Here is a 15,921-nt window from a genome sequence, read left to right on the forward strand (position 1 = left end):
TAATTTCAGCTATTTTTTTATCTTAAGTATTTTAATGAACTTGATGCCTTTCTAAGTTGCTGTTATGTGCCAGGTTCTGTGATATCAGACATACTTTCTGAGAATTTTCCCACACCTATAATCCACAGTGTTCATATAACTCATGTCCATCATACGTTTGTGATAGGAAAGGAAGAGGTTTGCTTTCTCTGAAGATGCTGTGTTTTGTCATACAGGTGACACCTTTCAGTGTCCCCGGAGTGAACAAATGGGTTTGTGTGGGATTTGTGTTTATCAAGGAAAGCATATGTAAGAGATAACTGACATGCCCAGCATGTAAATGTATGAAAGCAACCAACATACCTTCACTACACTGAGCAGAGTCCAGAGAATGAAGTTAGACCCAGAGAAGCTATGGATTTGACCACTGCAGTCGTGATCATGTGTGTGAACCATGTGTTGTGGGTCTGGAAGGAGATGGTACAAGTTGGTTAGCTAAAAGGGTCTCCTGTTGAAGAAGGCTGGGGAATGTAAACATCCTATAAGTGTGTAGTGAAATTTTGCTTGAATTCATCATTTATCAATTAACTCAATATTTCCTTTTCTCACTCCACAAAAAAGTGAAAAAAAAAATCTCCTAGAACATTAATAGATTATCCTTAAGTCTGTTTGCTAGTGTTGAGGCTGTTAGGTAGACAGTATTCCCCAGGTCCAGCCAGGGTTTCTGTGAAACACTCGTAACACCACCTGGCCCGTTCTCAACCACATGTACCTTCAACAAAGCAGTTGGCTGTGTTCTATACTGGAACATATGCACTATTATTAATCATACCTTTTTGTTTTATATATGGAAAATATATATTTGAAATAATAAAAATATTCTCTCTCTTCATTAGCCAGACCAATTATGGGTTTTTTTTTCATGTTCTACCTGCTGTCAAACACTAAGATGAACACTCCATTTTACTGTCTATCCAATTTTTCTTTATTTAAAGATAGGTACAAATTATTCCTGAAGATAATTCAACTATATATAAAGAAATGTTGGAGTCTGAGGACTTTCTAAGTCCTGCAAGTGTCACATTTTTCTTAGCAATGATGACCACTAAGGGCTGGCTTGGTATCTGTCTCCGGTCACTACTCAGCAGTGACTTGAGGGGAGTGATGGCAGGGAAAACATTTTGTCTTTAAATCAAGGTGTCAGGTTTATATTTTATCTGTAAAAAAAAGTAACATGAATATATTTGACATCTACCTCAGCAAACAAATTAATGCTAATTAAAGATTAATGTGTTATAATTAGCATTAAAAATGCAATTAAATTGTGAGTAAATGGACCAGGAATAGAAAACCGTTAGACGTCTCACTGCCTGGTTTTCATATTCTGCCTTTTGTTTTTGCAGCAAATAGAGGAACTGGGGCAGCAGGCAGCTCCCAGACTGGAGACGCTCTGGGAAAAGCCCTGGCTTCGGTGAGGAAATATTGACTTTGGACTCCGCAGGCACCGCTTGTAGCAGGGTGAACTTTAATCAGAAGTGGACATATGGAATTTTAGAAAATAAATGCAAATAGCTTTGATTGGGGCGCTGGGGTGGGGGATAAGGATCACTGAGACTTTTGAGGGGAAGCGATTTCTCCTCCATTGGCCAGCGAGCCTCTTTGATCTTGTTTTCCCACTGGTGTTCAGTCACCTTCAGTGAGGGTCTGGGGAGATTCTCTGGGCTTTTTGGCTCATAGATTTTTTTTTCTGTGACCCTTTCTCATTTTTCCATCTCTAAATTATTATAGATGCCCAGCGACTAAGACTGACTCTTCAAGAGTCAGTTGCAAGACAGTTAGAAAAATTACTTGGGGAAAAAAAAAAAGGACAGTAGCTGAGGTCCATGGGGGACCTGTCACCTCATTGGCACCTAAGGAACTTAACTTCTCTGCCTTGTCACCTACACTGCCAGTAAGCTGGAGCTGAATAATTCTTGTGTGCTCCCTAGTGACAAAATAGCATTCCTTATTCATTCAACTCAAGTACCGCTCCTTGGATTATCTTCAGAGGCTGTGCATGATCGTTTACACTTTTAAGAGGAAATTTGTTCTTCTAAGATTTGTGTCTTTAGCTGCATTTTCCCTCCCATTGTGAACATAAAACACGTTCAGGTAACATCAGCATTGAATTCCAAGTTAAGTACTTACTTAATCTGGGCTCTCTGGTGTCCGGCACTCAGATGCCCCAATCACAGCAGACATGATACTGCCAAGCCTCTTGTTTTCTGGAGGAAGAAAGGAAAATTAGAAAGCAGTATGTTTTTGGCTTGCCCACAGCCACACAGCCAGGGATGGATAGGAAAAGCACTGGACATGAAGTTGACTAGCCCCAGTTCCTTTTTTACCATCACACACCACTGCCGTGATTCTTGGGCAGACTTGAGGTTATTGTTGCATTTTTTTTTTCACTTTGGAATGTTGTTAGAACAGTGGTCTGCCACGTGCGTTTTGTGACTTGTGGGTTTTAAATGAACTGCATGCTACTTTTATTGTTTGTCCATTGTGTATTCAGAATAAATGAGAAGTTCTTTTCCTCCCCACTGTTTCCAGATCTATTCTCCAGATCACACTAACAACAGCTTTTCATCGAATCCTTCAACTCCTGTTGGCTCCCCTCCTTCGCTCTCAGGTACTGTGTTCCAGAGTTCGCTTCACAGTTGTACCGGGTTGCAGAAAACTCCTCCGGCACTCCGCTGCCGACAGAAATCTCAAATCATAGCATTTCTGTAGACAGAGAGAGTGAGGTGGATGACAGAAATTACCCTCTGAAGGTGCTTTTTTCTTTAAAATTAGATGAAAAGGCATTTCTTAAACTCTTCTTAGTTCTACAGAATATGTTCAATAGCCAAATCATTTATCGCAATAGAATTTTTCAAACAAATAGTTAATGTAGTCCTGGGTGTCCACTACTTATAGGCTATATAAATGAATCCTTCCCTGAAGATATTTGAGCCTTCCCTAATTCTGTTGAAATATTTAGAAGAAAGTGTGATTTTGTACATAAATTGTTATATAATTGTATAAAGTAAGGGGGATGTTTGTCTTTAAAATATAATTAATTACTATGATGTATCTAATCACATAATTATAAGTGGTACAGTTATATAGTAAGACATTTTACTTTTCCAAGGTACATTTGAGTGACCTACTGCCCTTCTTACATGACTGCTTTCTTGTAAGACAATGCCTTGCCTTGTCTATGTCTCAGGTCACTGGAAAGAAGGCAAGGTGGCTTCCATACAAAACTGTCACATGTATATCTGACCTTACTGGAATTTAGAATAGATTTGTTTTACCTAAATGTTGTGTCCTTGAATCCTGTACTGTTCCCTGTGTGCAGCTCTCATACAGCTCCCTGTAAACTGAGTCCCCTTGTAGAAAGTAAGAGGTTTCAAACTACCAAACAACTCTAAGAAATGAAGGCTGCAGCATGGTGGTGTTTCAGCCTCTGTGCTGTATGACGTTTTTCAGAAGAGGACAGAGGTAGGATCAACTGGATCCTGAAGTCAGTGTGTTCTGGGTGACCAGATTGAAACTGGGAAGGTGCAGGCAGATTCTGAGATGGTAACAGAATACCCCCCATGGCACAAATGAAAAGGAAAGCTCGATATTGTGCTCTTCTGGCTTGGCACCAGATACTTAGGCTATGAAAAATTATCTCCAATATCAATCTCCCAAACCAGAGAAGGATTGAGTACAAAGGCCTTGAGATAATAGGAGAGTATGAAGCTGGTGGAACACCACATTTCCCACTTCAAACAAAGCAGCTAGTTCCACAGTCTTGAAGTGTGAGAACAGCTAATGTCAGATGTCCTGGTTTTGTGTGTAAGTGTACTGAAGTGAGGGGAGGCTGGGTGGGTTGCCAAGGGTATGCCGGTAACAATGAGAGAGCTTGCTCAAGAACCTGGTACCCAGGCTTCGGCTGCCGCTGCACTTTAGGGAAGGCTGGGGAGGTAGATGCAGCAGCCTTCAGTGGTACCTCAGCCTCAGCAACCTGCTGTAGGTAGACGGTGCAGAAAGCAGGCCTGGTGAGGCCACTTTTTAGGGTCCTTGTAATGCTTTTTGGAAGATCACATGTTAGGAAGAAAGAGCTTTTATGAAGATATAAATAAGGGGACAGATTGCTATTTTCACACCAACGGCTCTGTCCAAATTCTGTCAAGAAAAGTAATTGAACAAAATATCCTATTTTTATTTAGCATAAAAATACACAGGCATACCCAGAAAAGACAGGAAGAATGGATTTTAAATGTGCTGGCAGCCCCAGATCACGGGATCTTGAGAGATCATAGTTATTGGGGTTTTTTCCCCCTTTTTTGAATTATGAATTTTCTAAGTTTTCTACAGTATATCTGAACTTTAAAATTGATTTCAATTTAAAAGTGGTTTTTGTTTTGAAGGTTGGATATAGGAAATATATTCTAGAAGGCTCTTTGGAAGAAACTGCTTAGTTGCTATTGTTAGTGAGTTTTAAGTTCTTCTTTAGTGAAGTGCTCTGAACTAACCTGATTCCCTCCAGAAGTTTCTGAGGGGACCCCAGTATGTACAGAACATGTGCTAAGCACTGAGTTCAATCCCCAGCACTAAAATAAATAACAAATAAATAGGTTTTGAAGGTTTATCTCATTCCATAGATACTTTGAAAACAAGAGTCAGGTTCTTCTGCATTAACAAGGGGATTCTGATTGAACACAGTCTGGCCTCCAGTAGAGGCCTAATCACCCCTTCTCCTTGGTATCCTTAAAAGCACCGTGACTTTCCATTCTCCTGTGACAGATTTCTCCCAGAGGAGTTCTGCTAGCTAAAATTTAGACCCAATAAAATATTCCTTTTTACAGAGCAGCCTGAGGACACTGTGGGCCCATGAAAAGACTACATGTTTTACATTTGAAAGATTTCTCTGGCCCCCAGATTTTCATCCGGGAAGATTAAGTGTTTTGTCTTATTGCTAATGGGAATCAGCACTGCTCCTTTGTGAGTATAGGGGGTATGAGTGTACACTGATTTGATGGTATATTTTCCCTTTCAATATCAGCAGGCACAGCTGTTTGGTCCAGGAACGGAGGACAGGCCTCATCATCTCCTAATTATGAAGGACCCTTGCACTCCTTGGTATGTTACAGCTCAGACCTCACTGCTTCCCAACCAGGTTTCCCCTTTTTCTGTCACTTTAAGATTCTCATTCTCGCTAATCATTACTTAAGGTCTCCGTTAAGAACACCAGCTTGTTGGAACCAGTCATTAGGCTATGCTCTTCTCTGTTTGGAGATGGTGACCTAGATGCAGCCAGAAGGGGAGCCTAGGGCTCCAAATACCTAGGGCCTGTCAAGAGATTAAAAAAAAAAAAAAAAATCCTGAAATCTTAGTGTTGTGCCCTCCTTCCAGCTTCTTTGGGGAAATTCCAGAGCAATGAGTACCCAAGTGTGAGGTCTGGAACACTTGAAGATGCTGTCTCCCTCCACCCCGCCTGCCAGATAACAGTAGGCCATTTCCACCTAACATCAAACAAGAGGACTATCATTCTAGTCACCATCAACTGTGGTTCTTATAGGAGCACAGCAATTTTACTGGTAAAGAAGTGACTGCTCTTCCAAAGGAAAACGCTGAACATTTCCATGAGCTTAATTCATATTATAAATACTCACAGGATGATTCAAAGTCTGGCACTTTTATCCTCCTCAGCTTCGGGTGGGTGGAGCTGGAATTATGCAAGAACCAGCCCTGCACCGTGCAGGTTGGGTGTGTGCGTGAGTCAAGTGGTAGGGGGCCGTTTGTCTCTCAGGATTGAGTTATCCTTTTTTCCTTCCTATTCTGAGATGAGACAGAAGAAAACATACATTTCCCTATCTCTGCCCATGTGCCTATCCATGATTTAGAGGCTACTGTCCTCCTTTTCAACTTAATTTTGAAAGGGAACTCTGCAGATGAAAAGACAGAGGCAAGTTTCCTTCCTTCCTTCCTTCCTTCCTCATGCTCTTCCTCTGTGAACTGTATGAATCATCCAGCTATGCATTTTAGCCAATAAAGACTACTGCGTGGAGAGGAAACGTACCCATGGCCCAGCTCTTTCATCTACAGACTACGTCTAGATAGCTCAGTTGTTTTAAGTACTGAACCTCTGCAGACTGTTCTCCATAGCCCAGCCATCACAAACAGCCTTTATTCCGATGTAGAACTGGAGGACTTGGAACAGAGCTGTGAACCACAGCTTTGATTCCTTGTACATTCTGAACACTCACAGGGCTTCAGAAATAGAGATCTCCCTCTCCACCAGGAGACTGTTAGCCAGGAAGTATGTCAGGCACCTGTATCATTTCTTTTCATGCTTACATTGACCTAAATATCTACTATCATCCTCGCTTTTGTAGATTAAGAACTGGAGACTCCAAGAGGGTTGGTGACACTCTCTGGGTCAAATAAGTAGCACAGCCAGCAGCCTAGGGAGGTCATATAACTCCCAAGCCAACCAAATCAAAATCTTCTGTACCATACACTAACTCTATTAGACACACATTCTTCCTGTTAGTATAGAATAATTAGAAATTGCTTTTCCATGCAATAGAGCTGGCACATCTGTTTGTACAGCATTTCAAAAGCAAAGTAGACTATAGCATGTTCTAGTACAAAACAGCACTAGATTTAAAGTTTTTTTTAAAAAAGGAACAAACACATAGATCCAACCCTGGCTACTATTTCTTGGCAATAAGACAGAGTAATTAATTCACTTAATTTTTGAGCTACATTTTTATGTCTATATGGAAGGAGCACCCCGATCCTATCTATGAATATACATGGAATGTGGGTTGATAAGATGGAGCATTTTAATATGTACACTAGCAAGTAATACTGTGATTATTTGTCACAGTAAAAATGAAGATGTAGCTGTGTTCTATTTTCTTTACTGTTAGCTATAGCATAGGCTCTTATCTGGTTGAAGAAAACTAGAATCCTAATGGCTAGAACGGAAAAAAGAATTATTGGCTTTTAATTGCATGAGGTAATGAATTCTCTGCTGCAGTATATAGACTTTGAAATCAGCTCTAGGTCCTGGGTAGGTGATCAAACTAAATCTTTGTTATTCTTTAGTCTTATGGTTTTATATCACTTTGGGTACCAGAATTTTAAAGATATTTTTGCTATAATAATTTCTGAGCCACCCCCTACAGACATGCAAATTGATATTGCTAACAGATAAAAAAAATAAGTAGGGGGTTGGGGAGAGGTTAAAAAGTTCTTGAAACTTTTACCTATGTCTGAGTGAAGAAAATGTTATTCAGAAACCAAAAGAAGATCGTCTTTCCACTACTAATATTGTAGCTTTTTAGCTGTGCTTGCCAAAGACTTCCTCAAATTCAAGGCATGTTTTCCTCTCTAACATAAATCTAAATTCTCTTTCAAGCTAATGTAGTCCAGTATAGCATATGTACATAATAATGTCCTCAAAGAATTATTGAATTTACTTTGTTCATGAAAAATAACACTGTAATTTTGGCATTAACATTTTCCACCAGTTTTCTAGGAAGGACATTATTTATTTTTATTATTGTTCTAAGGAAACAAACTTTATTGGAAACATATATCCTGAAACCCAAAGTGTGCTCTGGAGCATCTCAGTATTCTGCTTGTGTAACCTGTGCGTGCATTTCAAACTAACGCAGATTTCACTGCATTTATAAACCAACAGCAAAGCCGGATTGAAGACCGCTTAGAGAGACTGGACGATGCAATTCATGTTCTCCGGAATCATGCAGTGGGCCCGTCCACAGCTGTGCCTGGTGGCCATGGGGACATGCATGGGATCATCGGACCTTCTCATAATGGAGCAATGGGTGGCCTGGGCTCAGGGTATGGAACTGGCCTTCTTTCAGCCAACAGACATTCACTCATGGTAAGTGATGATGATACATGAGCTCTGCTTAGGCAGAATTAGAAGTTCAAGTGTAAATACTCCTGCTCCTATTCGTTTTGCAGAAAAGCTTTATGGGGAGAGCATTCACTGTGTGGATGATTACATATTGATATTGTACAGTTCAGTGTGCGTGAGGGTCTTCCTAGTGTTGTGCAGTCATCACCACCGTCAAATTCTGGAATGTTTTTGCCTCTTGTAAAAAGAAAGAGAAAGGCACAGAACAATCAAGCAGTCGTACCCCACCCTCCTCACACCCCCTCAACTCCTGGCAGTCACTAATCTACTTCCTGTTGCTATAGGTTGTGAGCATTCTACCATTTAACTGGGACTAGACTAGGGATTGGCCTTTACTGGTTAGCTTCTTTCATTTTATCTTTTTAAGGTTTATCTGTGTTTTCCCACATACTAAAGTTGTTTTTATTGCCATTATATTTCTTACTTAATGGGTGACAGGTCCTAGGGCTGTCTTGCTCTCTGGCAGTTGCAAAACCAAAACAAAACCCACCAACATCTATGAGTATTCATGCACAAGATTTTATATGGATGCATGCTTTCATTCCACATAAGTACTAGTAAGTTGCTGGATCACTGCTCATGTTTTCAGTTACTCATCTTGATAACTTTGGTCAGCACATAACTCAACTTCATGTTACATTTGTGATATTCCAAATATGAGGGTGGTTTAGTTTGATTTGCTTCATGAAACCAAAATGGTGCCTTTTAGTCTCAGGGTTGAGAGGTAGAAATAAGCTTTGCCTTTTGTCGGGGTCAGAGACTGTCTATAACAAAAATATTAAGTGATAACAATTAGCTGGTAAAGCAGATAAATTTTACTTTATTATTGATTTTGCATAATTCTGCTCCTTGCACATATGGGGTGGTAGAGGTCTCATTGCCCTGCTTGATCTTTCTAGGGTTTTCTGAGTTGCTTGGGTACAAGGCCAGCTTCTCTTATTTGGAGATGCTTCCAAAAGGAAATGAAAAATAACTATATATCCATGTGCAGCTCTTGTTCAACAGTAGGTTTTGGTCTTCTCCAATTTCTCTTAATTAAAAGACTAAGATGAAGAATGCCATCCTGCACAGTATAAGACTGAAACCTGCAACTGATTAGAAACCAAAAATATGGGCTTATAAGTAGAAGCAATGAACTCACTTCTAAAATGTGCAAAGAGATATTTGAATGCCAATGCTAATTTTTTTCTTACTTTTTTTTCTTTATCTTGACCTCTACCCTAAAAATCCATCATTGAGTAAAAATTGTTTGTGTGTTCATTGGCAGTTGCTAAAGAGTTTACAAAGGAAAGTCTAGATTTTAATTTAGCCTGGCCTCAGGTAATGTGTTAAACACTTGGGATGCATATAATATGAGATTTTCATTTGTACGGCTCTCTCCCCCTCTCTGCTTTTTTTTTCCACTACAGTGTTTAAACAACACTGCTTTTAATTAAGAAATCTGGCTTTATTAAAATCCAGATCTGCAACTTATAACCATCTATGTATATCTGCTCTCAATCAAGAGAAAAATAGTCTAATTTCTGGAGCTGCGTTCACTTTGCATATGTTAGCCGGATGCGGCGTGCACCCAGGACATTGATGTAGAGACTGTCTTTTCCATAAATATGGAGTTTGTTCTTAAATACCAGATGGAGGCTGAGTGGTTCTTTACCATCTTAAACTGTACATAGATGCTATTTGGAATTATTTGACCTTTGAGTTTCTGAGACGGGACACTCGGAGAAATAAAAACAACAACAACAAAAAGCACACTAGAATTATTTTTGGAGAGGGGAAGTTGGACTGACCCCAATGGAAAGAAGAGAGAATAGAACAGAACAATTTTAAAAGGAAAATAGTGGGCCAGTCATATACAGACACCTCTTGCCTATGGTTCTGTAAAAGAAATCAAGTTGCCAGTTTTACTGATCAAGACAAGTTCCCCCTCACTACTACTGGGAACTGTGGAGCCAGCCAGATCTTGGCCTTCCTCCAGAGGTGTGCCTAGCCCCAGAGAGGTGAATGTCAACAGCCCATGCCCTTTGAACCCAGTAGGGGTCTGGTCACCTTCCTTGCTTCCTGGAAGCCCCCAAAAATCTGAACTCCTCATCCCCAAAGCCTCATGTGTTTGAAAGCGATTGGATGGGCATATCTTTTCTGAACACAAACCCGTGTGAATTTTCAAACAAAAACGTAAGAACAAAGGAAATAGTTTTTGAATTTAGTCAGTCTGAAGTTAGCCTTTGACCGTTTGATACATTCCACAATAAAAACAAGAAGGGGAAGAAGAAAAAAAAAATCCCCCTTTCCCCCAACAACAACAACAGAAAATTCAAGGAGGATACTGGTAATGTTTTCCACATGAATTTTAATACATGAAACAGGCTTCAAACCTTGGCCAGCTGCAGGAAGTAAAGTAGCAGTGGGAGGCATGTACCGGAAACAGGGCAGAAAGGGCTGGAGCGGAGCTGCCTTCCAGCTACACACCTTCCTTTGTTGTTCTGGAATGGAAGCGAGGTGCAGAAACCCGAGACTCATCCTAAGGCTGGTTTTGTTTTGAGCAAGCCTCTGTTCTAACTCGGCCTCCTGATTCCTCCTGATTAAAGAATAGATGACTTCAAATGATCGTGACCTCCACGCTCTTCTTTCTTCCTCCCCCACCTCCTGGAAATCCAAACAAAATGCCTTGATAAGATGGAAGATGATGTCAGCCTCTTTTCCCCCCAGCAACCCGAATCTGCGGTGGGAGAAAACTGTGTTTCCGCCTCAGCTATTGTGTTATCTCATTTAATTGCTCACATATTGTACTTCGCTTTTGATTTACAAAATGTCTTCCTTGGTCTTCGGGAATTTACTAATTATTAATACAACGAGAGGGACTTTTCTCCCGCTGTGGCATGGCTTCTACCCCTGGAGTAAATGGCAGAGATGTGGGGCTTTCTAGATAACATTATTTGACTGTGCTTTTCCTTTCTCAGAAACTTTGAAGGAACTGCCATTGTCTGTAAGAATAGGATCAGCTCTGCAGCTCATCAGCCAGGACCCTTGGTTACTCATCAAAAGCCTGATGTTCAGCCATTCTTATTATGCAAAGGTTTTCTAGCCAAACCACAGTGTGCAAGTGCACATTGCCAGAACGGGCCCCAATAGATACTTCTTTTGCATATGTCCTGGGTTCATCTGCCCATCCACTTCTCTCTTCTCGCCCACGGTCAAAGTTCTGACAAACTCTTCCTCTTCCAGGAAGCCATCTCTTGCTGCTTCTGTCTATAACGGGCATTTTCTGTGTGCGTGTGTGTGCACACACACTCAGCACCTCTGTCTCTTAGCACAATGAATCATAACACTTCTAGATATTTATCTTACCCCGCTTCACATCTCTGTGGATCTTTTATAGGGGCAGCTTCAGTATGAGAGGCAGGTGTAAATTCCTTGAGTGCACATTTTATATTTTATCTCCCTCCCTGGAAATAGATGGTCATTCAGTGAGAAGCCTAGCTTGACCCCTCTGGTCTAGGCTCTGGGTATAGCATCTCAGATGGCATTCATAGATGTCCAGTGAGGGGGACCGTGATGGCCGCCAGTGTTGGTGATGTGAACTTGCTGATGTCCAATCAGGTCAAGACATACAACTACATTTCAGTTTAGAGACCTTACTCCAGAGTTCTTGTTCTGTTCTCCTGCCATGCCTCCTTTCCAGACATTGTAAACACACCTTTACAAAACTAATCTAAGGGCAAAGGCAAAGAGTTTGTGATTTTCATATCTTGGTAAACATTGGATGGCAGAAGAAGGTTCTGGATATTTTATGGTCTGGATCCCAGAGCGGCTCTGTTCTCTCCGGTGGTAACTAGGGGCAAAGCATGTTGAGTATAAAGCATTCTTACTGAAGTACCTTCTTAAATCACCAAGTACATGCTGAATGGCCAAGCACTGTGAACTCTTCCCACTTGAATCATTGAGGATATCACTTTAAGTTATCAAGTAATGTTTCTTACCGTGACAGCCTCCTTCTCTGGCACAATCAAAGCATGAATCTCTGAATATGGGGAAGGACAGAAACAAGTGGCCTTGTCTCTTACCTACCTAGGCAGTCTGGCCACTTCCGGTCCCACTCTGTGCATCATCCCCCTCATGGTTCGTCTTGACATTGAAACCATTCACTCTCCTATAAACGGCTCTAGAAATAGTCTTGTAAAAGCAGTTCTTTTGGTCATTCATTAGATATTCATTCTCAGAGATGGAGCCTTTCAGACGACTTCACATTGTCTCTTAGTGGAGTGAAACGGACATCAGGCATGACTTCACGTGGCCCTGTGTGTGCCCCTGGTTAGATAGACTCCGCAATGTTGTATTTATTATCAATATGTAGTTACTGTGGTTCTCAGTTCCTTTTTGAGTAGATTCTGCTTGTTCATTTCAAGAACATTTAGCCGTGGTAACAAGTATCGGGCACCATGCTCAGTTATGGTCTCTAGTCTCAAGCACAGACTAGTTGGAAAGAACCACTACCTTTTAAACAAATTGCTGTGTGCTGGTCCACTAGGCCCTATAAGGAAACAGGGACCTTCTTACCTAGAAGGGACAGCCTCATGGTCACCTGATAGAGAAGTGCCTTATACATTCCTGTATTTGAACCCAGTGCTTTGCCCACACCAGGCAGGTGCATTGCCACCAAGCTATAGCTCTGCCCCCCAACTCCATTTTCTCTTTTGCCTTGAACTTACTCTGTAGCTCAAGGTGGCTTTGAACTCCCAATCCTCCTTTCTCAACTCCCCCATTAACTAGGCTTACAAGCTTACACCACAGGATCTAACAATAGTAATCTCTTAGGAGATTACTGTGGCTGAGGAGTCCCGTGAAACTTGTTTCCTATGCCTGTCCCTCATGGCATCCCACAAGCCTCCACATTGGACCCCTCAGCCCAGGTGGAATTGTGGAATACATTTTAAAAACCTCTGATGCAAGTAAACCTTAGCTCCATTTCCTTCTTTCTTGTGAGTTTTGTTTTCTATTTTAAAAAAGTATTCAATTAACTTGTGTTGAGGGAGCAATAATCTTTCTTTAGCTGGCGTGGAGCATGTAGGAACTTAAAAGATGTAAGACTTCATGGACAAACAGTCTACTTCTGCTTGCACAGTTGAGTTTGGATTATTGAATTTTAGATTCTGAAAGCAGCTGGAAAGTCAGCCCATTGCCATCGTTTTGCTACTAAAGACTGAGACCTAGAAAAGGGAAGCGATTCAACCATGCTTGCTTGGCTAGGTAAAGGCTGAGCTAGGCTTTAAAACAGACAGGCCAGCAACTGCACCAGCATTTTTTTTTCCCTTTTTTTAAATAACACCAGGGGTTGGACCTCGGGCCTATACATGCTTGGCAAGTGTTCTACCACTGTGCTATAGCCCTGGTCCTAGTATCCTTCCTACTGCATCCTATACAGTACATCCTATATAATACATCCTATACAGTACATCCTATACAGTACATCCCTTACAGTACATCCCATAGAGTACCCTTCCCTTTCACCCAGTCCCCTAACACTTTCAAAACTATGAACGGTAGGTATTAGAACCACTCTCTTCCTTGTGCTTAGGGAATGAATTCAAACACGCTCCTCAGTTGTGCCTGGACTCTCTTTAGCTCTGCCGGTCATTCTGAACCCCACAACATGGAACGAACATCCAGTGGGTACTGTGGCTCTGCTAGCTTGGTAGCATTTCCTGGCAGGTCATCTTAGCAGACAAAGAAATTAGGAACTTTGTCTGACAAGTGGTGAGCAGAGGCATCAGCACCTTAAGTCTTTGCAGATTTCGACTTCATAAAGTTCTACATGTGCTCAAGCACATGTTTCATGTATGTACAGTCACTGCTGTAGAATCCCAGTGACTTTAAATGTCTTCTCAATTCTAACCTTCCTACAACTTATCTGCCAAAGTGTTGATCAGCTCCCCCCCCCCCCATAAAACCTATTTCTATCAACAGGTTCTATTTCTATCAACAGGTTGCAATTTTTACCTTTGCCTGACCCACACCTGCCTGCCCATGCAGTGTGTTTGTGCCCCCTGGAATTGCCCCCACGTCCAACCCAATACACACACGAGGAACTTTTATCAAAGATTCCCTTTCCACTTTAAGGGACTTTTAGTGTTTGGAATCTCAATCTGAATGTGGGCTCAAGGCATTTTCAGGGTAGTGAAAATACATCCTCTCCTGCATCCTACTCATTCTGTCTAGTAAGTCTTATTTGCTAAATATCCATGCCTTCACAATCCTGCTGACACATACTGAACCTGCAATCTATAAACCATAAGCAAGCTTCTGTGATGACTCTGCCCTGGTGTCCTTGGTCCTGTATTTGTCCAGAACTTCACATAACCCCTTTGGATTTCATATCCCAGCCTTCCGTCTGTCTCCACTCTATATGTCTACTTCATGTCCTCATTCAGTTACATCCTCTGCCAGCTCTATTGTCTGCAGATGTGATGGGTTCCTTTAAAGTCCACATCAAAGTCACTAATAAAAATGTTGGCCAGGAAAGGACATGGACCAGAAAGCCCTGAGGCTCAAGAGAACATTCATTCTCTCCACACTGGTTCCTGATCTTGGAGTTTTCTGTTACAGCCAGTTCTACCCCCTAATTCTGTTCACTCAGCCTCTGTTTACAATGTCCATCCTGTTACTGTCAGAGTCCAGGCATACAACCCCACCATCACCACCACCGTGACTGAGGAAATGGGATTCATCTAGAGGAACTTATTCTTGGTTAAACCAAGCTGAGTTCATGGAGCCCTTGCTCCCTTGCAGAGTGCGTAGATCCCGTCTGTTAACCAGCCTGCTGTTGAATCTCAGCACGGATGGTGATCTTCAGCGTCATAGTTTAGCCATGGCTCTATTACTGAGCGTTTTTTTTTTTATTATTATTTTTAAAATCAGCATAGTTGCCTGGCTCTGCTAATCTCCTTGATTATCAAATATTCCTGAGAGTAGATTAGTAACCTCAACTGAAAGATTTTCCTTCAGTATTCCTGTCATGCTTTCAAAGGAAACTTTAAGGAAACAAAGAGAAGAAAAGAGACTTTACAAAATTCTCTCAACCAGGGATTATTAGTTCAGCAGTAGAGTCCTTAAGCGCATGTCACCTCAAGAGCACTGGCTAGCACTCCAGTCCCATGCACACCACCACACGTTCCACTGGGTACATTCTCTTCCATCTCGCAGAGCTGTTTTATTCAAATTCAGGTCCCATGACATGGCAACTGTCAGTCCCTCTGCTTAGATGTGAAACCCAGACCCCTGCTTTCTGTGCCCTGAATCAAACCAACCCTGTAGCCACGTGCAGTGAGCAAATAAACTTTTAAAACCTTTCCCTGTTCCCCATTTTCATATGGGAAAATGAAATACACATTTAAAACTAACCCTACAGCTCCGTCATACTTTCAGTGTTGGTTGTTTTCTTCTTAAATAATAGAGGAAAAGACAAGCAAATACTTTCAGTGCCCTAGTCATCTTTTTTATTAAATGTGAGAACACAATGTTAAACTGCCCATAATTTGGCATATAAGCAACCCTTGCATTGTAAAAAGAAGAAGAAGAAGAAGAAAAAAAAAAACCTGTAGCATGGCCTCTGCTTTCTCAAAGCAGACCCATCTGGAGAGCAAAGCGTACATGATGCATGTTTCCAGCCCCACATCTTCATCCATTCCTTGCACCTCAGCTTGCTGTAGATGCAGTAGAGGCACTTAGAGGTGTGGCAGTCTAGGATTTCATGGGAACCTGTCCTGGCCAACCTACAGTAATGTACACGCCTCACTTTAGGACAGGGTAGAATTACAGAGTGTCACAAGTAGTGATCAAACTAGGAACAGACTGAACTTAGGCCAGAGTCCACGCAGGATTTTAACAGTTCTACAGGAGCATGCTCGAAGCCATTGCTAAGCCGGAGCATAAACATGATTTTTTTTAAAAAAATTTTTTTTTTTTTTTTTAAAGAAAGAAAG

General features: G+C 41.4%; 1 protein-coding gene across 29 annotated transcripts in view; it reads left to right on the top strand.

The window, feature by feature from the left end:
- The window catches only part of Tcf4 (transcription factor 4), a 346,965-nt gene that overhangs the window by 308,099 nt on the left and 22,945 nt on the right, over positions 1-15,921 (top strand). For all 29 annotated transcript variants that reach the window (XM_042263873.2, XM_042263871.2, XM_076555435.1 and 26 more), the window contains 4 exons: positions 1,383-1,450; positions 2,569-2,647; positions 5,054-5,130; positions 7,703-7,906. In XM_042263873.2, the coding sequence (XP_042119807.1) occupies positions 1,383-1,450; positions 2,569-2,647; positions 5,054-5,130; positions 7,703-7,906 (428 nt within the window). The remainder of the gene's footprint in view (positions 1-1,382; positions 1,451-2,568; positions 2,648-5,053; positions 5,131-7,702; positions 7,907-15,921) is intronic.

Source organism: Peromyscus maniculatus, chromosome 19, assembly GCF_049852395.1.
Source record: "Peromyscus maniculatus bairdii isolate BWxNUB_F1_BW_parent chromosome 19, HU_Pman_BW_mat_3.1, whole genome shotgun sequence".
Lineage (NCBI taxonomy): Eukaryota > Metazoa > Chordata > Mammalia > Rodentia > Cricetidae > Peromyscus > Peromyscus maniculatus.